General features: G+C 48.6%; 1 protein-coding gene across 5 annotated transcripts in view; it reads right to left on the bottom strand.

The window, feature by feature from the left end:
* The window catches only part of LOC119170776 (uncharacterized), a 148,094-nt gene that overhangs the window by 60,627 nt on the left and 62,004 nt on the right, over positions 1 to 25,463 (bottom strand). For all 5 annotated transcript variants that reach the window (XM_075886686.1, XM_037422034.2, XM_037422033.2 and 2 more), the window contains exons 5-6: positions 15,287 to 15,534; positions 7,677 to 8,017 (exon numbers count right to left, since the gene is read on the bottom strand). In XM_075886686.1, the coding sequence (XP_075742801.1) occupies positions 7,677 to 8,017; positions 15,287 to 15,534 (589 nt within the window). The remainder of the gene's footprint in view (positions 1 to 7,676; positions 8,018 to 15,286; positions 15,535 to 25,463) is intronic.

Here is a 25,463-nt window from a genome sequence, read left to right as displayed (position 1 = left end):
GAAAGCGTGTTCCTGTGGCGTTTCCCACTTGAACTCCACGTCGGCCTTGGTAAGATTAGTGAGAAAATCGGCGATGCGGGCGAAGTTTTTCACGAACCGCCTATAATAGGCGCACAGGCCCAGAAATCGGCGCACGGCCTTCTTGTCAGTGGGCGGCGGAAAGTCGGCGATGGCGGCTGTTTTCCGTGGATCGGGACGAACTCCAGACTTGCTGATAACGTGTCCCAGAAACAAGAGCTCCTCATACGCAAATCTGCACTTTTCTGGCTTCAGTGTGAGTCTGGACGTCTTGATGGCTTGAAGTACAGCTTCAAGGTGCCGAAGATGCTCCTCGAAACTCGAGGAAAACACGACGACGTCGTCCAAGTACACAAGGCAAGTCTGCCACTTCAATCCTGCCAGTACTGTATCCATAACACGTTGAAAATTTGCAGGCGCTGAGCAAAGGCCGAAGGGCATCACCTTAAACTCAAAGAGGCCGTCCGGTGTTATAAACGCTTTCTTCTCTCGGTCTCTTTCGTCGACTTCGATTTGCCAATAGCCAGTCTTGAGGTCCATTGACGAAAAGTACTTGCCGTTATGGAGCCGATCAAGTGCGTTGTCTATTCGTGGGAGAGGATACACGTCCTTTCTTGTGATTTTGTTCAGGCGGCGATAATCGACGCAGAAACGTAGGGTCCCATCCTTTTTCTTCACTAACACCACGGGGGATGCCCATGGACTCTTGGACGGCTGGATAATGTCATCCCGCAGCATTTCATCAACTTGTCTCTTCATGGCCTCACGTTCTCGCGTCGAAACCCTGTACGGACTCTGACGGAGTGGTCTGGCATTTTCTTCGGTTATGATGCGATGTTTCGTGATTGGGGTCTGCCGAATTTTCGATGACGACGAAAAGCAATCTTCGTATTGCAAGAGCAGGGCCTTGAGCTGTTCTTGCTTATCATTCGGAAGTCTGGGATTGACGTCGAAAGCTATGGGAGGGGCTTGGTGCCTCTGAGCAGGTTCCGCAGAATCGGCGAGGGCGAAAGCACTGGTGGCTTCGACAATTTCTTCGATGTATGCGACCGTTGTTCGTTTGTTCACATGTTTGTACTCATTGCTGAAATTCGTGAGCATAACGGTTGCTTTGCCTCCCCGCAGCTCTGCAATTCCTCTTGCGACGCAAATATTTCGGGTGACCAACAGATGCTGACTGCCTTCAACGACGCCTTCCAAGTCAGGTGATTTAGGAGCGCCAACTGAAATAATGACGCTTGAGCGAAGCGGAATGGTGACTTGTTCTTCCAGCACATTCAAGGCATGGTGTCCTGACGGCGTGCGCGGTGGTAGTGCTTCCTCTGTGGATAACGTTATCGACTTTGTTTTTTAGATTGATGACAGCACCATGGAGGCATAAGAAGTCCACGCCAAGGATGACATCTCTCGAGCAAAGCTGTAGGACTACGAAGTCTGTAGGATAAATACGGCCGTTAATGGTGACTCTCGCTGTGCAGATTCCTGCAGGCGTTACGAGATGACCTCCGGCTTTGCGGATTCCAGGGCCTTTCCAAGCTGTCCTAACTTTCTTTAACTTCGCGGCGAACGACCCACTGATGACAGAATTGTTGGCTCCAGTATCAACGAAAGCGGTCACACTGTGGCCGTCGATAAGAACGTCGATGTCGCTAGTTCGCCGTCTCACATTACAGTTAGGGCGTGGCGTCGGGTAACGGCTGCGTCGGCTTGTTCCGCTGCTTCTATGTTGCGTCGTCAGGCCACCTCCGGTAAGTGAGCTTTCGCCGCCAGGGCTTTGCCTCTTTGGCATTGTGTTCGGAAAGTTCCGTCGCGGCGTCGTTGTCGTCGGAGGATCTTCGGTAGTTCGTCACACAGCAACCGCACCTCCACCGGTTGCTGCCCTTAGTTTCCCGGATACGGGCTAGGAGACCGGCCCCGCGTTGGGCCGGAGTACTGCCGGGGGTGCGGTGACATGCGGCGGCTGGGCGACGGCGAACGGGAAGGACTTCGGGGTGTCCATTGAGTTCCTGTCAGGTAGTCGGCGATGTCACGTGGCCGTTCCCCTGGCTGCGGACGTGGTGCATCAACGGCAAAGCCACGCAGTCCCATCTGTCGGTACTGGCAACGGCGGTAAGTGTGCCCGGCCTCGCCGCAGTGGTAGCACAGTGGGCGGTTGTCAGGGGTGCGCCAAACGTCGGTTTTCCTGGCCGCACTGCGCTGGCCCGCTGGTGAAGGGTAGGTCGTCGGTGGGGGTGGTGGCGGCGGTGGTGTCTGGCGACGGAAGTGCGACGGGCCAGCGTTTTGGCGTGGACGAGGAGGAGCGTTGTGGCGCACTGCAGCGGCGTAGCTCATAGTTTCTGGCTTGGGCAGCGGTGTTTGGGGAATTCGAAGTGATTGCCGAACTTCTTCTCACACAATGTCGGCGATCGAATCCACTTGAGGGTGCGCCGAAGGCAACAGTTTGCGCAGCTCTTCCTGCACGATCGCTCGGATCGTTTCAAGCAGGTTTTCGGAGTCACTGGTTTGAGCAGCAGCGCATTCTGGAGTCAGGCGACGATTATACTGTCTGGTGCGCATGTCAAGGGTTTTTTCGATGGTGGTCGCCTCGGATACAAATTCTTGGACGGTGTTCGGTGGATTCCTCATTAGTCCCCCGAAGAGCTCCTGTTTGACCCCTCGCATGAGAAAACGAACTTTCTTCTCCTCAGGCATGTCTGGGTCAGCGTGACGAAATAGACGGGTCATCTCCTCTGTGAAAATTCCAACCTTCTCATTTGGTAGCTGAACCCGGGTCTCTAGTAGAGCAGCGGCCCTCTCTTTGCGAGCGACGCTCGCGAACGTTTGCAGAAATGCGCCGCAGAAGACATCCCACGTTCGGAGCGTGGACTCACGATTCTCTAGCCAGGTCCTTGCTGTGTCTTCCAGGTAGAAGTACACACGATGGAGCTTTTCTTCGTTGTCCCAGTGGTTGAGGGCGGCCACACGGTCGTACGTTTTTAGCCAGGTTTCCGGGTCTTCAAACGATGACCCATGAGACATTGGTGGTTCCCTGGGTTGATGAATGACGATCGCGGGCTGGGACACTCCAGTTGTCATTGTCGCTGCAGTCGCGGTCATGGCCTTGGTCTTCCGCGCCTTGTCTTCTAGAAGCCCGTACTCCGGTGGGAGACCTTGCTGTCGGCGGCTTGTTCGCTGCTCTTGGTTGGCGTCGGTGTCTTCTCCGCGACGTGGGCTGGGTTCACGGCTTGACGGGGGTGTCCGGTACATGAACGAAGCAGCACCTCCACCAGATGTCGCGGGGTCGTGACGTGGCCGAAGACAGGAGACTTCGTGTTGGGATTTAACTGTTTATTTGGGCAAACCTGTGCCCGGTAAACGGAAAGTCCAATTACAGCAGTAGTCTTGCACAGATAGCAGTCTCGGACTGATAGCGGCGAACGGAGCGTCGGCCTTCAATCAATAACTGACAAGCGGCGAAGCGCGTCGGCATTTATACTCTTGCTGTCGAATGTTCTAGCGTTATCGCTGGCAATGGCGTAGATTCCAGAACAATCTGTACCGTTTCGCACAGTGGGCGTGATCTTATCGAAATGATCTACTACAGTCCGGAACCTTCTCGAAAACTGCAGGCGCGGTTTGTGCTGAGAATCGCGTGGTGTTTTGGGACGATAACAAAAACTTGGGAAATGGAACGTGGCAATATGCAGGTTCAGTAGGAAAACTCAGAAAATAAATGCGCAAATTCAACAAAAGGGGACTGAAGGCAGAGCTAACACAAAACACTTATTTTACAGTGAAAAAACTAGATTTTTATTCCCACAGCAATCGTATGAACACTCTCAGCGAGTTTTTGCCGTCAACGCAGGGTGGGAACAACAACAATACAGAAAGGGAAGGGGGATTGCTCGAGTAGCAATAATGAACTTGGATTTTAAGGGCGGTCGCGATCAGTGGCGCGCTTGCTGTCTCAGCGAGTATTAGTGCGGTTTCAACGCGAAGAAACTGTGTGAAAAGAGCACTTCTCCCTGGAGCGGCCGTATTTGCTCACACCAGCATTTTGTAGGCGTTCCGGGATATCAGATGCAGAAGAGTTGGCTGCCAGCCTTACTTCTTATAACATTACAATTTTTCGATATTGCGTTCATTGCACTGTATTCAACGTGCCGTCCAGTTGCCGAAATTAATAATGTAATCGCAAAAGCTATCAGCCTGTAAACTCGCAGCGCGAATGACATCCCTGTTTGATTGGTCGGAATCGACATACATGGCAAGCATGTCTCCTAGCGTTCGGTTGAAGCGCTCAGTTAGACCGTTGGTCTGCGGGTGGTAGGCTGTAGAGATGCGGTGCACCGTGCGGCATGCGTGAAGGAGTTGTTGTACAACTTCGGACAAAAAGACACGCCCTCGATCACTTAGTAGTTCACGTGGTGCCCCGTGACGCAGTACGAAGCGTCGCAAAACGAAATTGGCTACGTCACGTGCACCAGCCGTAGGTAGTGGAGCTGTTTCAGCATACCTCGTGAGATGGTCGACAGCGACAATGATCTATCGATTTCCAGTGGCAGTGTAAGGAAGGGGACCATATAGATCGATACCAACACGGTCGAAAGGGCGCGCCGGGCACGGTAGAGGCTGTAATAATCCGGGTGAATGGGCCGCTGTCTTGTGTCGTTGGCATAATGAACAAGACCGAATGTATTTTTGAACAAAAGTGTACATACCACGCCAGTAGTAACGCTGGCGGATCCGCTCATATGTTTTTAACACACCAGCGTGAGCATGTTGTGGGTCGGCATGAAAATGGCGAATTCCGAGTGGTGGTTGTTAAACCAGAGACTCGCTACCTCTTTCAGGTAGAAGGGTATATATTGCAGCTTCGATGTGTCGTCCCACTTGTTGCTTGCGCCTACCTTTTCAAATGTCGACAGCCAATCTTCTACGTCTTGCTCATCAGTACCGTCGAAAAAAGGTGGATCGCGCACGCGTAGCGCAGTGGGCACGATGACCATCGGAGGCTGGGTCGTTCCTTGCTGGGTGTTTTCTTCAGCCATGTCTGAGATGGCAGGTAGTTTCCTGTTGCGGAGTTCCAGGTTGAGTTACCCAGCACCTCCACCACTCTGAAACGGGGTTTATTGGCGTAAGTAGTACTTGCACAGCAGGTCTACTGATGCGAAAAGCGGGCGGCAGCAACCGACGCAGGAAACGCAACGCTCAGGGGAACAGCTCGCGTTCGGCTCCTCTTGCTAAAGGCGTGACCCACTGCGGCACATAATCTTCTTCCTCTCTACATTAACATAGTTTATGACGCGAAAAAACGCACACGCAACACACATGCCAGAATGCGTGGAACAGCTTTGGGCCCATTTCCAGTCCGAAAACGAAACTAATTCGAGCCAGCATGGCGGGCATCATGGAGCGGTGGAGACAGGCGAAGGCATTTCCTTCCTCCGTGGGCGAAGGGGTTGTGATCAAGAGAGGAGAGCAGATTTGCGAGAGAAGGGCAAGGAGTTGCGATAAAAAGAGGGAGGATGCGGCGGGAGGGCGACCTTGAAAACCAAAACACACGGGAAGGAGGCTGGTAAGCTTGCTTGAAAGGTCCGCGAAACTCGCCCGTAAAAAAACTTGGAAAGAGTGCCTACGTGCGCAGAAGTCAAAGCACGGCCGCCTGGATCGGTGCATGTGGCGGTGTTCAAAGAATCGGCGGCCGTGGTCAGAAAATCATTTTGTTGCGCCGGCGGATCTGCGTTACCTCACGAACTTCGATATTTTACGATTCGTTCCACGCAAATTAAAAGCCGTTTTCGCACTTTCGCACTCGCGCAGAAGGCTGCTGAGCCGAGTGCGAAGTGAGCGAGAACAAGTCCTAAACAGGAAATGAATCGCGAATTTCAAAGTCGGTGGGGTAGCGTACGCGCGTGCACTAGATGCAGACTATCGGATACAGTAAGTGGCCGACGATGTTGGCAAATGGTCTGGTCACTCCAGGCCGGCGAGGGCAACGACAGTACCAGCGATCAAAAACAGGATAGATGGTCGATCGGTCTACGAAAGATTGGTGGCAGCAGTGTGAAAACATGGGCCTCGTCTAGCAATGCAGGGTGCTCAGAGTAGCGGTGGGACAAAGGACGAAGGGGTGCATAACAAAAAGCAGCCAGGGCATGAAGGAAGGAAACAGCTTTCCTTCCTCCATGGGTCGAAAAGAGTGGCAGCTAGAGCGTCGCTGAGGCCGGGTCGGCGTTTAACAATAAGAATGTATGGGCACCTCGCCGATGCCTGATCGGTGGTTGAAAGTGATTTCCTGAAAAGTCAGCAGACCGCTGACTTCGTTCCCTGTAACCGATCAGCGGCGCTCGGAGACGTTTGTTGTAAGTGCGATTTTGTGCCGTTAAACCAATGTATATTTTCACGGTCACGCGGATATTATTCGTTTTAAGCTAAATTTCGTTTTGTGGGGCCGTTATTAGTGGGCTTGGCTGTACAGCGGTACGTCTTATATATCAATTTTTGCATGGAGACTTGTGAAAAGTGAAGGGTGTGTCATATGCAAAGGTGCGTATTATACACTGGAAAATATGGTATTTATGAAACTACTTCAAAGGTTTTGCCTGAAATAATTAGGATGCGATTTGGCAGAAGTCAACAAAATACTGGTGTAGGTGAATCCCACCGCGGCTGAGAGTAATGTTATATCAATGCAAACTAGTAAGCTGCGAGAACACAGCACGCACAGAGGTATGAGCCTTATGCCATATGCTGATCCTTGTAAAGACAGGGTGCATGCAACAGTGCCTGGCTGAACAAACATGCAGCATGCAGTTCCTGCAACAGCAACCCAGCAACTTTCACCCCCTGTCCCTCGATACCCCCCCCCCCCCTTCAACGCTCCAAAGTCACTAAGAATGCATCGCCATGCAGAGTGCATCGTTGCATGATGGTGGGAAAGACAGCGGTGACAGTGGTGAGGAAACTTACATTAGCCCGCCTTCAAAGCTGATGATCATACAGTGTTCAATGTCCAAGATCAAATAGCTCAGTGATTTTACATTTGTGAGAGGGCTTCCGCCAATTTGCCTGCAGCAACTGGACGTAACACACGCTGCTGTAAGAACACAGCAGCTGATGTACAAACAAGAGTACATCTCAGACTAATTCTACACTATTAATAATACCTTACTGATAGGTTTATCAGTATGACTTCACAGCTGTGTCAGACAAAGCTTTGGTGGTCTGAACCCAGGAAAGAACCAAAGGTTATTAATTCATGCTTTTGGATTACCCTAATTTTCCAAAGATATTGTTTTCACTAGAAGGCTTGCACCACCTAGCAGGTGTATATATATCTCAATAAAAATTTTATTCACTCCAATTCATCCACTATTTTGTTATGGCTAGTTTTATATCACAACCTTCACGTATATTTTCCTTTAGCTGCCTGTGGAACTTGCACTGAAAGCCCCAAACTATCACTTGCTTTGAGAGGCAAAGCCCTTCTATAGATACTGCTTGCAGCAACTGCACTGAACTATCAGCAGCTTTGAGAAACAAACCACTTCGTAAGAAGCTGCCAGCAACTTATGCACCAAAAGCACCTACGAACAGCTTTGAGAAGCAAAGCACTTTCCTAGAAGCTAACAAGAAAGAAAGAAAGACTCTGAATTCCCCAAAATATGGCCTAGCACCTTTGATCTTCAGTTTCTGGATGCTGCTGTTCTGGGCCAGGCCAGCAACAACCAAGTGTGACCAGGGGGCCAGCTTTGGCAGCTTCAGGTCCAGCTCCCGCAGGCACTGCGTTGTGGCCAAGTAGGAGCCAAGCTCCTGGGCTGCGTCAGATTCCACACACAGCGTAGTGCTGTGCAGGTGCAGAGAGGTGACGTGCTGGCTCGAATCGTTTGACAGGGCACAGCACGCATCGTGCAGGGATTTGTTGTCGACACAGTTAAGTCGAAGCTGCCCGACAGCCGGCGGTGCTTTCTCCATACCGATTACCAGAGGAACGAGAAACTGGGCCGACGAAGTGCAGCTGCATAAACAACGGTTTTGTTAAATGTGTGGCATTTCTTAACGGAACACTCCATCAAAGCAATAAATCAGCTTTCACACACTAGTCAGTACTCTAAAATTTTACTTTACTCTTATTGACATCATAGATTTACTATCACAGCTTTATAGTTTCATAAAAAAAGAAGGTGGTGGAAATGGCCGCCAGGAGGTCACTGAGATGAACTGAGGTCACAAGGTGCATTAGAAGATTACCTACTGTGCAGTATCACGAGTTCATTCTCGTGCCAACACTCTTTTTCAATGAACACAATATGGTGAAAAGTAGCTACAAGGACCTTTTTTATGACAGGCACGTCATTTGGGTTACTTTTGATGGCCCATCCATGCTACCCATATTTACTCGCATAATAGGCGCACCCAAAGCTTCGTAGCGAGAAATCAGATTGTTATTTTATTTCTGCACACAATAGGCCCACCCCTAACTTGGCGGTGATCAGTAGATTTGTACCGTATTTGCACAGTTTCAATTTTACGCTCTCTTACGTTAAATGAAGGAAGGAAAAAGAAAAAGAGAACACGGCACTGCTGCGCCAGCTCCATGGGCTTGCCAGGTAAGAAGGATGATTGCCTTGGTGTCGAAGTAACTTTTGCGCTGATGCGCGGGCATAGCTCCAGCTGCTAGCCGACCACGTGCACTCTGCATAGAACGAGCGATCGCGTCCTTGTCAAATGTGCACAGAGTTTCGGGTCGAAAAAAAAAAATGTCATCGTTATCATATTTGCTACCTCGTCCGCAAATTTAAAAGCTTTTAGGCATTGCTGCCACTATGCGAACTTGCACAAGCTCGACCGACTTCTGTCACCGCTGAATTCCTGGCTGCAAACCTAAACATCGTATCACGCGCTGCTCTTGGATCGGTGCTGGAGTGCGATCTTTTCAACACCCAATCTTCATGTTGTCTTGTACAAACTTCCTGCAACAACATGCCGAACCAAAGAATAGGCGCCTTGGTCGCCTTCAGTGACAGTAGCGGGCAATTTAAGTTAAGGTTTTGTACATAACGAAACTCTTTGCAGTGGCTCTACTTTAAGGAAAAGGGGTATGGGTGGCACGTGTACTACTAGAATGATAGTTCGTGATTCCATTGCGACGCCTCTGGATATGGCATGCGAGCCCGTGAAATCAAACAAAAAATCGGTAGCTTTCAGCGCACAAATAATCCATGTGGCCTGAAACATAATCGGCAAATTTCTAAGATGGTGCTTTCTTTTCATATTTTTCTTTTTCTTTTTTTTTTTCGAGTTCATTTTATTGGCAATACGAGTCTTCGGATTTTAATTTTTGAAAATTTGAATGTGTCCTGCATGCTCAACAGGTCTTGCGCTAGTGTAGCCGATGAGGAAAGTTGTTCGGCTGTAGCACAGATATTTTTGACCTCAGCACCGTATACCTTATCTGCAGTCTGTGCTGTGGTCGAAAATAAAATTTTCTGAGATTTTACCACGTGTAATGGGCACACACCGAACTTGAAACCATATTTCCTGGAAAAAAAAAGTGCGCCTATTACGCGAGTAAATACTGTAGTTGGTGAGTTGCTTCATTAAAGCCACTCACGCTACACTCAATTCCACTCACACTGATCTCTCAGTTGTTCGTGTTGTTTTTTACAACAAGGTTGCGCAAAGTTGTGCCCAATTTTATCTTTTTTTTACATGATTGACAAATTATTTTTTTTCTATAGATACGAATACTTTTGCTTCATCCGCAATGAACGTGATACATGTGCAGCAGTCACCATCACAAAGGATATTTGTATAGCGCGGCTGGTGTTATTTGAGTGACCACTAAAATGTCATTGCAGATAATATTTCCACCTGCCCCGCGTTTGCTTTGGCGTTATTTTTGGCACTAGAGTTTGAGTTTTTCAGACCTTTTCAAGTATCCATTCTCTTGAGAATTCGGTCTAAGAACATATTCATAGTAGTAGTCAAAGAAACCACAGTGGTCCAAGATAAGGCCAGCGTATAACTTGATGACAAAGCCAACACCAATGTCACTTGTGTGGCCCTTTGTCAAACAATTGCTATCATAAACAATGTCAACATTCTCTGCGACATATGCGAAGTCCCTATAGATCTGACGCACCAACAATTGAAGCTTTTATAATTGCTGTTGCTGCAGATGCCGTTTCAGGTGGAGTACACGAATAGTCCAGCCTCCTATATGACTTGTGATGCAGTCCCCAAGGCAAAATATTTAAGACAGAAAAATATATTGTTTATTACAGTTTGATCTTTCCCCACAAACTGCACAGCTACCACATTATGAACATTCACTTCAAAGAGGTTGATCTGCTGACAACCAGTATATCTTGGGCATGACCACTTCCTACTTATTTTTGTTATTAGCTGGAGCCCAAGTCCAGTTTCAAAACAAATTGGGGCCCTCCCACACTGATGCCAGCAAAATTCGGACAGCAGCTGATTTGTCATCACTTTGCAACAAAAACTGACATTTTGGGCACATACGACACTTTCACTGCTATTCAGTATTTGCAATTTCCTCTTTGTGACTAAGGTAGCATATAATACAGTCCAATCTCTATAATTCGAATTCGAAGGGCCCCGAAAATTTGTTTGAATTAAAAAAAGTTCGCATTAATGAAAGCTAAGTAAATGAAGGCCTCCCTATGCGGTGGCGCATGTGCATTAAGCTAATACACGAGGGGGAAAAATCAGAAGAGTTACATTTATTTACTAATCCCAGGACATCCATCACTAATTGAAGTAATCGGTGATGCTCGTCTGCACAAGTTTGCCTTGCAGTGAGTCAATCAATTTTGCACGCAGCTTGCAAAGCATGTCTGCTTCGGCTTCAGCATTCTCCTGGCAAGAGAAGTTGGGCGTGGCAATGTCCAGCGCCAACACTCTCTAAAAACGACGACAACAACGGCTGCATCTTCGCTACTACCCTCTGCGCCAAAGCCTCAGTGTGGCCAGCACGTGACGAAAAAGGAGGAGCGTCTCCACGCGGAGTAAAGCAGATCATTTTTTTTTTTTTTTTGCTCTTGTCACACGCGTCGTTGAAAGGAGAAGGCTTACGTGGCAGGAACGGGAAAAGGGAAAGCGTGGCACTGGCGCATGAGAGAGAGGCACACTGCGCCACAGCTTTTTTTTCCCCTCTGTCTCTTTGCCAACAGTGTTGGAAGTGAAAAGATCTTTACATGGCAGGGGCAGAAAAGGGAGAAGCAAGCTACAGGGGCGTCGCAGATCGGCATTTGAGAGAATAAAAACGTTCCACCACGGCCTTTTCTTTCTTTTTCCTTTCCTTCGCGCCCAGCGTTGAGGTGTCAGAGGTGCCGCCGTGGGATTGGGCAGGGTGCTGAGAGCATTTTCGGAGCACGGTATGTTCCAATTGAGCATCGCAAGTGCTTGTGCGTTTGAATTACCGGGCGTTTTCACCCATTGGAACGGACCTCATCGTGAGTTTGAATTAACCGGAAGTTCGAATTAAGCGTGTTCGAATTAATGAGATTTGACTGTACATTTAAAACATCTGCTCACGTCTCTTCTCAGTACGCAATATTTTCATTAGTGAGAGTTGGAGCCAAAATCTGCTGCTTAAACACAACATGCGAACATCTGCACCTGCTAATGCCATCTTGCCGTTGCTCACAGAAGTATGGTGACCGCCTCTCATGGACATGCCAACACCCTACACTGACCTTTTTACTCAGCACGTGAATACAGTCGAACCTCGATATATCGAACATGGATATATCGAATTGATGGCTATATCGAATGGTTCTTATATCATGCAGGAAATCGCATGCATTTTTATTTTTTCTTTCGAATGATGTTTGACAAATAACAGATATATTGAACTCGGCCACTCCAGTCCGCCCGCGCTCTGTTGACAGGCGGCGAGCTTTCCTGCAATACTCTCCAAACTAGCGACGACGCGGTGTGCGCCACTTGAACGTACAGCGTGCATACGCCGCATGCTTGCAGCATCGACGGGTCAAAGCACTGCACTTGTTGGACTCGCTCTTCCCCGTCGTCGCATCGATCGTTATGCTCATAGTCTTGCTGTGTTCGTGTATGTAGAATTAGGCCTGTCGGACGTCGTGGTGTGATGACTGCAAACGCTAAGAAACGGCCAACTCTGACTTTTGCTGCTATGCTAGAGACGATCCAGTGTGTCGAGAATGATGAGAACGAGTAAAGGGTCACAGAAGCATTTGGCATACCAAGGAGCACATTGAAAACTCTGCTCAAAAACAAAGGCGACATAAAGGCCAAGGAGGAGAACTGTCAGCACTCCGGCACGCAGCGTGTACGCAAAGCTGCCTTCGAAGATGTTGAAAAGACGCTTCACAAGTGGTTTAGAGATGCAATAAAATGAAATCTTCCTATATCGAGACTGATCTGGCAACAGAAGGCACAGAACTTTGCATTCATTCTCGGCGCCGAGAATTTCAGTGCGAGCAGAGGTTGGCTGCAACGATTTAAGACTCACTTCGACATTGTTGGGAAGACGGTGTCAGGAGTGAGTGAGGAAGAATGAAGAAGAAATTCAGAAGTGGCATAATCACGAGTAACCCAAAGCTATCGCTAAGTATGAGTCGAAGCAAATGTTCAATGCTGACGAGATGGGCTTATTCTGGCAAACGCATCCCCGACAAGCGCTGGACAATCGCGGGGCAAGTGCCATGAAGGGAAGCAAGGCAAGGCCCGTGTAACAGACCTATTGGCTGCCAATATGGATAAAAGCACAAAGCTGCGGCCACTTGTAATTGGCAAGTTTTAAATCCTGAGGTGCGTGTGGAACTGCCCCAATATTCCGGTGACTTACGCCTGGAATAAAAAGTCGTGGATGACAAGGGATATTTTCGTCAACTGGCTGAAAGCATAGTATTCGGACTTGGTGCGTCAAGGACAAAAGGTATACCTTATTGTCGACAACCGCACGGCACACCACACCGATGCCCAGCTGAGCAACATCGAAGTGGTATTTCTGTCGCCTAACACCACTTCGAAGGTGCAACCGTTGAACCAAAGCATTATTCGCACATTTAAGTTTATCTACAAGCGTCGGCTGATTGAAAATTTACTTGTCAAGCTCTGAATGGGCCAAGACCTTAGGATCGATCTTTTCAGCACCATCCAAAATTGGAAAGCGTCGTAGCATAACGTGAAGCAGTAGACGAAAGCCAACTGCTTTCAGCATGCGGGCTTTGCTGGCTACACTGACGAGGCATCAGTGAATGAATCTGAAAGAGCTGGGTTGGCATGCGCAGATGAAGAAAGTTAGCTCGCCGAAACGTGGAGCAAGCTGTAGAGCTTTGTTTGTGTCGAGCCACAAAGCATGCGCATCTAGTGCATCGACGACTTCGTTGGATGTGATGACAGCACTAGTATAACAGCTGAGCTGATGGATGCGGAGATCGTCACCAAAGTTACTGCTGAGCAGCCAAATTAAAACGGTGCCACAGTGGATCCTGCAAGCTCCCTACATCAGCTGAGCTGAAAGCTGCTCCGGCCCTTGTGCGCCATCACTGTGGTGCAATCGAAGGCACCGGCCTATCACTTGTGGATCACCTGGATTACATTGAGGACTCAGCTGTCAAACACGCCATTACCAACAAAAAGCAGGCTACCATTTTTCAGTATTTTAAGCCGACACAATAAATGCTTTGTTTGAATCCTCAAGTGAGTGCTTACTGCACCATGAATGGTTCATTGGTTGTTTTCCACAAGTTTTAGTCGCAATTTTTACTTGATTTTTTTATATAGAATTCTGGATATATCAAACCATGTTATGATTATCATGCCATTCGATATATTGAGGTTCGACTGTACATCAACATTGCACATGAACGCGTCACAAACCCTAGATGCGCCATCAACATGGCCCATGGTAAGGTTGAACCAGCATGTATGGACACACTGCCACTGTAACACGCAAGAGAGCTTAGCCGATTTCCTAAGTGTACACGTTTTTCAGCTTGATGAACTCAGCGGCATTCGCTTATGTGTCTAGTTTCCTCCTCGTAGATGCAAAGCAGCTAAAGGTCAAGGTCAATCCGGCGTGTGTGGTCAACTTTACTGCGCATGCCCAACAGTTGACCCAAGCACTGCCAGAACACGCTCTCGCGTTAGTACGTTCCAGCCTGTGTAAAAGGCTGGGTAAAACACTGTGGCCTCTGCCCTTAACACTTTCTCAGCAGTCATATGATGCCATCGAGGAACGAGATTCTGCAGATGTGCAATCAACGCACGTGCTCCCATGTGCATAGCGATGAACCCGCAAGAGTTTGGGACGAGTTTGGAACAAAAGTTTGCGACGAGTAAGGGCAACAGAAACTACAGTGAATTTATGGTGTGCTCCACTTGCAAGGAGGCATTAATATCAAGCAAGGTGTCCGTGATGAACAGAACTTTTAAGTAAACCTACGCACTCCTTAGCATGCTACTCATGGTTCCCTTTAGTGAAAGATGGTGTAATTTTTAGTATGTAGCTTTCGTTGTTTTCTGCGGGTGCCGTTCGGTACTTTACTCCTTTGAGGCTCATCCTAGAACACAGGCTAATTTCATTGCAGCAACCAATGCGGGAATGAACAAAATGCGCAGCTCACTCTTGCACACGTACGCACGACAGCCATTCAAATATTAGACAACCAATAGGAGTGTGCCATGTGCCCCCATGTACCTACTGCAACCAATACAGATGCCACTTTTGCCCCTTTTCACTCGTTCTTGGTGGTCTTTATTTTTGTTGCAGATATACAGCATTGCGGCTTTCTTCAGGTCTCATCTCTTCTCTTTAGCATATACTAAGGTGACCACGCTCCACCAAGCGAGAGCAGCAGGAATTGTGGCATCTTCCGAAACTCAATTTTCTCACAGTTTCTGTTAACAACACAATAATCAAATGCTGTTTTCTCAATCATTACACTGTATTTCACTGCGAAGTGAAGGAACGTCCCATGATCGCAAAAAAATATTAAGTAATTTAAAAATTTTCACCAAACTGACATTACCGCATCTCCCCTTAAACACAAGTCGACTGCTTTCTTTCATGAAGCTCATGTTCATTTTCAGTCAAGCAGCAATGTAGTACTCCACTTGGATATACGAACGATCCACTGGAGTGGTCAAAAGTTCCCAAGTTGCCATCCAACGAAATCCTAAAATCGCTCAGCCTGTGAACTTCTGAATGCCCAGCATCTCTTGAGTCACGTTCGTTTGAGAACCGAGGGGTGCAAAACCAGAGACATGCACCCACCTCCTGACCTTCACCTTGTGGGCCATGCCCGTCTCTTCCAGTGCCTGGCAAAACGGTTCCAAGTTTGTGAGGCGCAGCGAGGCAATGTGCAACTCCTTCACTGATGCACAGTCGCGAGCTGCTTCCAGCAGTAGGCGGACTTCGCGCAGCGTCAGGTTGCAGTCCACATCCAGGGAGTGCAGCGATGTGGTACATTTGAGAGCCTCGACCAGGCAGTCCACGTGCCACTGCAGGCGCACCTTTTCACCCTGCGAGAACAAGGTCATTGTACTTATCGAAATAACAGTTGCTAAGGAGACACCTTTTAACAGTTAGATGCTATTTTTAATAAATGGGTCAGCTTTAATGAGACATAACACTTGGCTCATTCCGGTGGCTGTACCATGCAAACCTTATAATGCCCGTCATGCCGGCCCACAGCCAGGATACAAATACCACTCTGACTAACAATACTAACACTACACAAAACAAATTGCTGCTGAAGAAAAAGCAAGCAATTCATTTAATTTAGTGATGTGTAAATAGTCAATTTTTAAACCAAATTGGATATGGTAAAGGCACTGAGATCCTTAAATCATCACATGTGTCTTTGGCACTCACAAAAGTTATGAATACGAAGAGAATCGCAATGAAAATGAATCAAGTACAAATCGTGTAAGCACAGGGCAGCCATCTTACAGCACGAACTGCACTCCTTCCGAAAAGCGCCATCAGCGGTGGCAGGGGCAGCCATAGGCGTATCTCCCGGGGAAGCAAGGGGGGCGCTGGCCCCCCTCCCCACTGGGAGTAGTAGGGAGCCCCCCCGAGTTTCGGCAGTGGTAGTTGTTGGCTGCCCACTGAGAAATCAACTGAGGGAAAATTTTCGTTCAGTGTAGTAGCTACGTAACTACACATAATAACATTTCGTAACATAATTTTCTTGGTGTCCTGCTGAGGAGGTTTTTTCCATGTGTCGCTTCCATGAACTGCAGACTTTGTGCATTGCGGGCTGCTTATGCAACGCCTTCGCGCCTTGCACTCGAACATTTTAAAGGAAGCCACGGCTCAGTGGAGGCTCTAGAACGTCAGACCAATCTGTCATGCCTTGAAGCTGAAGTTTACATCACAGGCGGCGCAGGTGCAGGTGGGAACCAAATATTAAACGCTTCATAGACCAATCCCATGCTGTTCCCGCCTTTAAAAAATCATTATGTTTCTTAGAAAACAAATAAAATTAGGGCTGCTCTATATCTTAGCTGCCATGAATCAAAGAAGGCGTAGAAGTGTTTTTGAAGGGGCCCGAGACCGGCGAGCTAAAAATGGATTGCACCTTAGTCTACAATTTAGAAGCACCGCCTCACTTGTACTATAGTAGGAAGAAAAAAAATCGCCGTGGCTTGCAACAATGCCATAGGTATACGGCAGTCGACTAAAGCACAGAGGAAAGCCCTGCTTTGAGGTTTGCCCTGCCACTTGATCGACCTTAGCAGGAAGATAGTGCACACTTTTCTAGACTACGAGGCCTGCCCACCTGCTAGAGCTTTCATCTGTTTCTAATCATGCTTACTTCTCCCTATCTGCAAATAGTTCACAGCGAGCTGCCTATGCACATAAACGGCTCCACGTGGATATATCACAACTGAAAATATTTATTAAAGGCACATATATTCATGTCGCCAATTGCAATAAAGCATAAACTACTGAGAACATACAAAAATGCCACATTAGGAAGAACACAGCTATTCGAAGAAATTGCAAATCTTCGAGCAAATACAATTTCCTATCCTTTCAGGTATCAGCCACCATACCACGTTCCTTTCTCGCGTACCCATTATGGGAAAGAAAAACTTGATTATGTACTCGCAACCACACTAAATGAACTAGAACAAAGAAATGTTGACGTTCTTAACTTTACTAACAAAACCTTACTAGATCTGTTTATGTAAATGTATTAGAACTACTCATGTTTGTATATTTGCAGTAGCTGGTTTTACTAAAGTGATTGTAGCTTAAAACATACATTGATGTTTTTTTTTTTTTCATTAGAACACCGTAGTCTGCATAACTACTTTTGGTAATCGCATTGTATATACTGTGGCTATATAGACTTGTTCGATGTTTTGCCCTGTCACTACTGCTGTACGGGTGACCAGAGCTTAGTCAAGCTGCGCAAGCGCAGCTTTTTTCTCTGGTCCCCTACTTTCGCAGTGACAATGCGCTGTATTGTCTGAAGCGAAAATAAAATTTGATTTGATTGATTGATTGATTGATAAACTCTCCGCCAGACTGATCGCCGGGAAACCTTCTTTAATTACGCTCCAAAAGAGACACTGGTCTACAATACCAACAAACTTCATTACAGCAATGAACTGTTTATTGTGCACACGAAACTTTAACGCAATATGTTCATGCAGATTTCCGAGATTGCATATAACGCAGACGATTTTGCGAAACACACTTTTTTTTTTCCCTTTAGGAAATAATCATCATAGTGAGACGGTGTGCAGAAGAGTAATAACAAAAGAGAATGTAACGCGGATAAGGCGCCAACTGTGAACTCAGAATTATTGAAAAAACAAATATATGTTTGTTTAAGTAAACACTCGCTAAAAAGCTCTAAATAAACAAAGATGAGTTCAAGAGCACCTTCGATAGGTCCAGATTAGTGGCAAGTAACGTGACTGGGGGTTTCGCGACGTAAGAATTTCTTGCTTCGTGAATGGGATACACTTCTGCGATTTCATGTGCTACCCTATCTCTCATCCGAGAAAGCAATGCCGTGTCAGCAGCTAAGCAAGTGCAAACCAGAGAGAGAAATGGAAAAAGTAAAAAGAAAAATAGAGATCAAGAAAAACAGAGATGAAGAAATTAATAGAGAAAAACAATAGAAAAAAAAAGACAGGAAGCAAAATACAAAAGCTGCCCAGGTCCACGCTTTCCACAGGCTTCGTACCAGTGTACCTCCAAAGTTATTTATTTATTTTTTTGCTGCTGCTTCCCAAGAACACTGCAATGCCACAATATTCCTAATTTGAGACTTCGTTCACAATGTGAACACGGCTCAAGACCCCTGTGTTTCAATACGAAGTGTCCTCTGATTCAATACCTTGTGACGCTCCAGCGATGCGATTGTGGGTGGTGACCACGGCTTTCTGAGAGCAGTGCCGATTTCGGCTGTCCGCGAAACTTGTTTTCCTACCTTTGTGTCGCATATTTGCATGCTTTACGCTCATGCGCTCTGAGGAACACCTGAATTAACCGGGTTGTGTCCAAATTTCACCACATTAATGAGAGTTCTGGTGGCATTAAACAATACATACGCTGCCGGGCCAGAGTACACGTCCGAATGATTGAGTTTTCCGAACTAATATGTGTTGAATTAACCAGTTCTTGCTGTACTAGTAGACGCTTACAGTTAAAAATTAACACACAGTTTATTTTAAAGATTTCCCCAAAACACTTAGCTAGGTAAGCTACATTATTTGTTTACAAAGTGATAATTTAAAGTTTCATGGCAATTGGGAAGTAAAATGTTCTCCGTAGTCATCCTATTTACAATGTTCATATGAGATTCTATTTTGCAGATGAAATGGTTCGTCCAAAAAGAGTATTTATTTTATTTTTTTATTTAATAATACTGCCACGTTCCATTTCCCAAGTTTTTGTTATCGTCCCAAAACACCACACCATTCTCAGCGCGAACCGCGCCTGCAGTTTTCGAGAAGGTTCCAGACTGTAGTAGATCATTTCGATAAGATCACGCCCACTGTGCGAACGGTACAGATTGTTCTGGAACCTACCCCGCCACCAGCGATAACGCTAGAACATTCGACGGCAAGAGTATAAATGTCAACGCGCTTCGCCGCTTGTCAGTTGTTGATCGAAGGCCGACGCTCCGTTCGCCGCTATAAGTCCGAGACTGCTATCTGTGCAAGACTGCTGCTGTAATTGGACTTTCTGTTTACCGGGCACAGGTTCGCCCAAATAAACAGTTAAATCCCAACACGAAGTCTCCTGTCTTCGGCAATGTCACGACCCCGTGACATCTGGTGGAGGTGCTGCTTCGTTCATGTACCGGACGCCCCCGTCAAGCCGTGAACCCAGCCCACGTCGCGGAGAAGACACCGACGCCAACCAGGAGCAGCGAACAAGCCGCCGACAGCAAGGGCTACCACCGGAGTACGGGATTCTAGAAGACAAGGCGCGGAAGACCAAGGCCATGACCGCGACTGCAGCGACAATGACAACCGCCGCATCCCAGCCCACGATGGTCATGCATCAACCCAGGGAACCACCAATTTTCCATGGGTCACCGTTCGAAGACCTGGAGTCCTGGCTAGAAACATACGACCGTGTGGCCACCCTCAACCACTGGGACAACGAAGAAAAGCTCCGTCGTGTGTACTTCTACCTGGAAGACACAGCAAGGACCTGGCTAGAGAATCGTGAGTCCACGCTCCGAACGTGGGATGTCTTTTGCGGCGCATTTCTGCAAACGTTCGCGAGCGTCGCTCGCAAAGAAAGGGCCCCTGCTCAACTAGAGACCCGGGTTCAGCTACCAAATGAGAAGGTTGGGATTTTCACAGAGGAGATGACCCGCCTATTTCGTCACGCTGACCCAGACATGCCTGAGGAGAAGAAAGTTCGTTTCCTCATGCGAGGGGTCAAACAGGAGCTCTTCGCAGGACTAATGAGGAATCCACCGAACACCGTCCAAAAATTTGTTTCCGAGGCGACCACCATCGAAAAAACCCTTGACATGCGCACCAGACAGTATAATCGTCGCCTGACTCCAGAATGCGCTGCTGCTCAAACCAGTGACTCCGAAAACCTGCGTGAAACGATCCGAGCGATCGTGCGGGAAGAGCAGCGCAAACTGTTGCCTTCGGCGCACCCTCAAGTGGATCCGATCGCCGACATTGTGCGAGAAGAAGTTCAGCAATCACTTCGAATTCCCCAAACACCGCTGCCCGAGCCAGAAACTATGAGCTACGCCGCTGCAGTGCGCCACAACGCTCCTCCCCGTCCACGCCAAAACGCCGCCCCGTCGCACTTCCGTCGCCGGACACCACCGCCGCCACCACCCCCACCGACGACCTACCGTTCACCGGCGGGCCAGCGCAGTGCGCCGAGGAAAACCGACGTTTGGCGCACCCCTGACCACCGCCCACTGTGCTACCACTGCGGCGAGGCCGGGCACACTTACCGCCGTTGCCAGTACCGACAGATGGGACTGCGTGGCTTCGCCGTCGATGCACCACGTCCGCAGCCAGGGGAATGGCCACGTGACATCGCCGACTACCTGACAGGAACTCAATGGACACCCCGAAGTCCTTCCCGTTCGCCGTCGCCCAGCCGCCGCATGTCACCACACCCCCGGCAGTACTCCGGCCTAACGCGGGGCCGGTCTCCTAGCCCGTATGCGGGAAACTAAGGGCAGCAACCGGTGGAGGTGCGGTTGCTGTGCAACGAACTACCGAAGATCCTCCGACGACGACGACGCCGCGACGGAGCTTTCCGAACACAATGCCAACCAGGCAAAGCCCTGACGGCGGAAGCTCACTTACCGAAGGTGGCCTGACGACGCAACATGGAAGCAGCGGATCAAGCCGACGCAGCCGTGACCCGACGCCACGCCCTAACTGTAATGCGAGACGGCGAACTAGCGACATCGACGTTCTTATTGACGGCCACAGTGTGACCGCTCTCGTCGATACTGGAGCCGACTATTCTGTCATCAGTGGGTCGTTCGCCGCGAAGTTAAAGAAAGTTAGGACAGCTTGGAAAGGCCCTGAAATCCGAACAGCCGGAGGTCATCTTGTAACGCCTGCAGGAATCTGCACAGCGAGAGTCACCATTAACGGCCGTATTTATCCTACAGACTTCGTAGTCCTACAGCGTTGCTCGAGAAATGTCATCCTTGGCATGGACTTCTTATGCCTCCATGGTGCTGTCATCAACCTAAAAACAAAGTCGATAACGTTATTCACAGAAGAAGCACTACCACCGCGCGCGCCGTCAGGACACCATGCCTTGAATGTGCTGGAAGAACAAGTCACCATTCCGCCTCGCTCAAGCGTCATTATTTCAGTCGGCGCTCCTAAATCACCTGACTTGGAAGGCGTCGTTGAAGGCAGTCAGCATCTGTTGGTCACCCGAAATATTTGCGTCGCAAGAGGAATAGCAGAGCTGCGGGGAGGCAAAGCAACAGTTATGCTCACGAATTTCAGCAATGAGTACAAACATGTGAACAAAGGAACAACGGTCGCATACATCGAAGAAATTGTCGAAGCCACCAGTGCTTTCGCCCTCGCCGATTCTGCGGAACCTGCTCAGAGGAACCAAGCCCCTCCCATAGCTTTCGACGTCAATCCCAGACTACCGAACGATAAGCAAGAACAGCTCAAGGCCCTGCTCCTGCAATACGAAGATTGCTTTTCGTCGTCATCGAAAATTCGGCAGACCCCAATCATGAAACATCGCATCATAACCGAAGAAAATGCCAGACCACTCCGTCAGAGTCCGTACAGGGTTTTGACGCGAGAACGTGAGGCCATGATAAGACAAGTTGATGAAATGCTGCGGGATGACATTATCCAGCCGTCCAAGAGTTCATGGGCATCCCCCGTGGTGTTAGTGAAGAAAAAGGATGGGACCCTACGTTTCTGCGTCGATTATCGCCGCCTGAAAAAAATCACAAAAAAGGACGTGTATCCTCTCCCACGAATAGACGACGCACTTGATCGGCTCCATAACGCCAAGTACTTTTCGTCAATGGACCTCAAGACTGGCTATTGGCAAATCGAAGTCGACGAAAGAGACCGAGAGAAGACAGCGTTTATAACACCGGACGGCCTCTTCGAGTTTAAGGTGATGCCCTTTGGCCTTTGCTCAGCGCCTGCAACTTTTCAACGCGTTATGGATACAGTACTGGCAGGATTGAAGTGGCAAACTTGCCTTGTGTACTTGGACGACGTCGTCGTGTTTTCTTCGAGTTTCGACGAGCATCTTCGGCGCCTTGAAGCTGTACTTCAAGCCATCAAGATGTCCGGACTCACACTGAAGCCAGAAAAGTGCAGATTTGCGTATGAGGAGCTCTTGTTTCTGGGACACGTTATCAGCAAGTCTGGAGTTCGTCCCGATCCACGGAAAACAGCCGCCATCGCCGACTTTCCGCCGCCCACTGACAAGAAGGCCGTGCGCCGATTTCTGGGCCTGTGCGCCTATTATAGGCGGTTCGTGAAAAACTTCGCCCGCATCGCCGATTTTCTCACTAATCTTACCAAGGCCGACGTGGAGTTCAAGTGGGAAACGCCACAGGAACACGCTTTCCAGGAGCTTAAACATCGCCTCCAGACGCCTCCGTTACTTGCCCATTTCGACGAATTCGCCGAGACAGAAATACATACTGACGCAAGCAGCGTAGGTCTTGGCGCAGTTCTTGTGCAGAGGGCTGACGGACTTGAAAGGGTTATTAGTTACGCCAGCCGATCGCTATCCAAAGCAGAAGCAAATTATTCCACAACAGAAAAGGAGTGCCTCGCCATCATCTGGGCTACGTCGAAATTTCGCCCCTACCTCTACGGCAGGCCCTTCAAAGTTGTGAGCGACCACCACGCCTTGTGTTGGCTGGCCACCTTGAAGGACCCTTCAGGTCGCCTCGCACGATGGAGCCTGAGACTTCAAGAGCATGACATTACTGTCATTTACAAGTCCGGCAAAAAACACTCTGATGCCGACTGTCTCTCTCGTGCGCCGGTCGACCAACCGCTACCCGACGACCCGGATGACGAGTACTTCTTGGGAACGATAACTACCGACGACTTCGCTGAATGACAGCGGGCCGACCCGGAACTTAAGACCCTAATAGAATACCTCGAAGGCAGGACCGCCGAAGTCCCGAAGGTATTCAAGCGCGCACTTGCGTCGTTCTTTCTACGAAACAGTCTTCTACAAAAGAAAAACTTTTCACCGCTTCGAGCTAAGTACCTCCTTGTGGTGCCTTCAGCTCTGCAACCAGAACTCCTGCAGGCCCTGCACGACGATCCGACGGCAGGGCACCTCGGTGTTTCTCGCACGCTCGCGAGGATTCAAGAAAGGTACAACTGGCCACGTCTTACCACCGACGTCACTCGTTATGTGAGGACATGCCGGGACTGTCAGCGACGCAAGACACCGCCGACAATGCCAGCGGGACTTCTGCAGCCAATTGATCCACCTTGCCGACCTTTCCAGCAGATTGGTATGGACCTACTGGGGCCGTTCCCGACGTCGACTTTCGGAAACAAGTGGATCGTGGTAGCTACCGGCTACCTCACCCGCTACGCCGAGACAAAAGCCCTGCCAAAAGGCAGTGCATCCGAGGTAGCTAAGTTCTTCGTCGAAAATATCGTCCTACGTCACGGCGCCCCGGAGGTCCTTATCACCGACAGAGGAACGGCATTCACTGCCGACTTAACTCAAGCGATCTTGGCATACAGCCAAACAAACCACCGCCGGACGACAGCGTACCACCCACAGACCAACGGCCTCACCGAGCGGCTTAACAAGACGATCGCCGACATGCTGTCAATGTACGTCGATGTCGAACACAAGACAAGGGACGCCATTCTTCCGTATGTGACCTTCGCATACAACACGGCGGTGCAGGAGACGACGCAGATATCTCCATACAAATTGGTCTACGGAAGGAGCCCGGCAACGACGCTCGATGCCATGTTACCCAACGTCACCGACGAAGAAAACCTCGATGTGAGCGAGTACCTTCAATGCGCCGAAGAAGCCCGACAACTCCCGCGTCTCCGTATCAAGAATCAACAGACGAACGACAGCCGCCGTTACAATCTTCGACGACGCTTCGTGGAATATCAGCCCGGTGAACGTGTTTGGGTGTGGACGCCGATACGCCGACGTGGACTAAGTGAAAAGCTTCTGCGACGGTACTTCGGACCGTACAGGGTGGTTCGACGTCTTGGCCCACTTGATTACGAGGTTGTCCCCGACGGCATCACGAACTCTCAACGACGCCGATCTAGACCTGAAGTCGTACATGTCGCGCGCCTCAAGCCGTTTCATGCGCGTTAACAAACTGAAACAGTGTTTTTTTTTTTGTATTATAGTTGTATCGTAATTTATTCATTGTACTTTCTAGCATTATTATTGTACCTTCATCTTTAGTTAAAGCATCGGGACGATGCCTTTTTTTTCAGAGGGGGGCAATGCCACGTTCCATTTCCCAAGTTTTTGTTATCGTCCCAAAACACCACACCATTCTCAGCGCGAACCGCGGCTGCAGTTTTTGAGAAGGTTCCAGACTGTAGTAGATCATTTCGATAAGATGACGCCCACTGTGCGAACGGTACAGATTGTTCTGGAACCACGCCGCCACCAGCGATAACGCTAGAACATTCGACGGCAAGAGTATAAATGTCAACGCGCTTCGCCGCTTGTCAGTTGTTGATCGAAGGCCGACGCTCCGTTCGCCGCTATAAGTCCGAGACTGCTATCTGTGCGAGACTGCTGCTGTAATTGGACTTTCCGTTTACCGGGCACAGGTTCGCCCAAATAAACAGTTAAATCCCAACACGAAGTCTCCTGTCTTCGGCAACGTCACGACCCCGTGACAATACTGTCAACCCTCCCTAGAGGGTCATAACGCGGAGAGAGTACCATAGTACGTACAAACAGAAAACAAAAACAACTGGCACTCAAACAGCAATGCACACAAGAAACGAAAATTGCCAGTAGTTCGATTCAACCATGACCAAAATAAGCATCGGTTTCTCTGTCAAAAGATTGCACATCGGTACTGTTAACAACATGACCGAGTAAACGATTCCATTGTTTTATAGCATCCATTGTTCTATAGTATAAATGAGTCAGGCCCTGAGGAAGCATTTTGGGAACTTTTCGCGTTATAATTGGCAAAGGTGTGATTGAAGCAATGACATCAACGCTAAATTTACAATTCATGTAGATGATACCATCTTATCTTTTGTAAAAACATTAGACAGAAAGTTGACAACAAGAGCTAATGCGACCCAAATTGGTATCATTTCTGCGATTGAAAACTACCTAAAAATATCATTTTAAAATTTAGGTTGCTTTTGTCGGCTCAAATTGACTTGTGTAGTTCAAAATACAACACGCACGGCAAACACACATGCCCCGTAGTTTCACAACTAAGGGTTTATTGAGC

Source organism: Rhipicephalus microplus, chromosome 2 (genome assembly GCF_043290135.1).
Source record: "Rhipicephalus microplus isolate Deutch F79 chromosome 2, USDA_Rmic, whole genome shotgun sequence".
NCBI classification, from domain to species: domain Eukaryota; kingdom Metazoa; phylum Arthropoda; class Arachnida; order Ixodida; family Ixodidae; genus Rhipicephalus; species Rhipicephalus microplus.
Note: the sequence above shows the minus strand (reverse complement) of the source record. Positions and strands in the feature narration are given on the sequence as shown.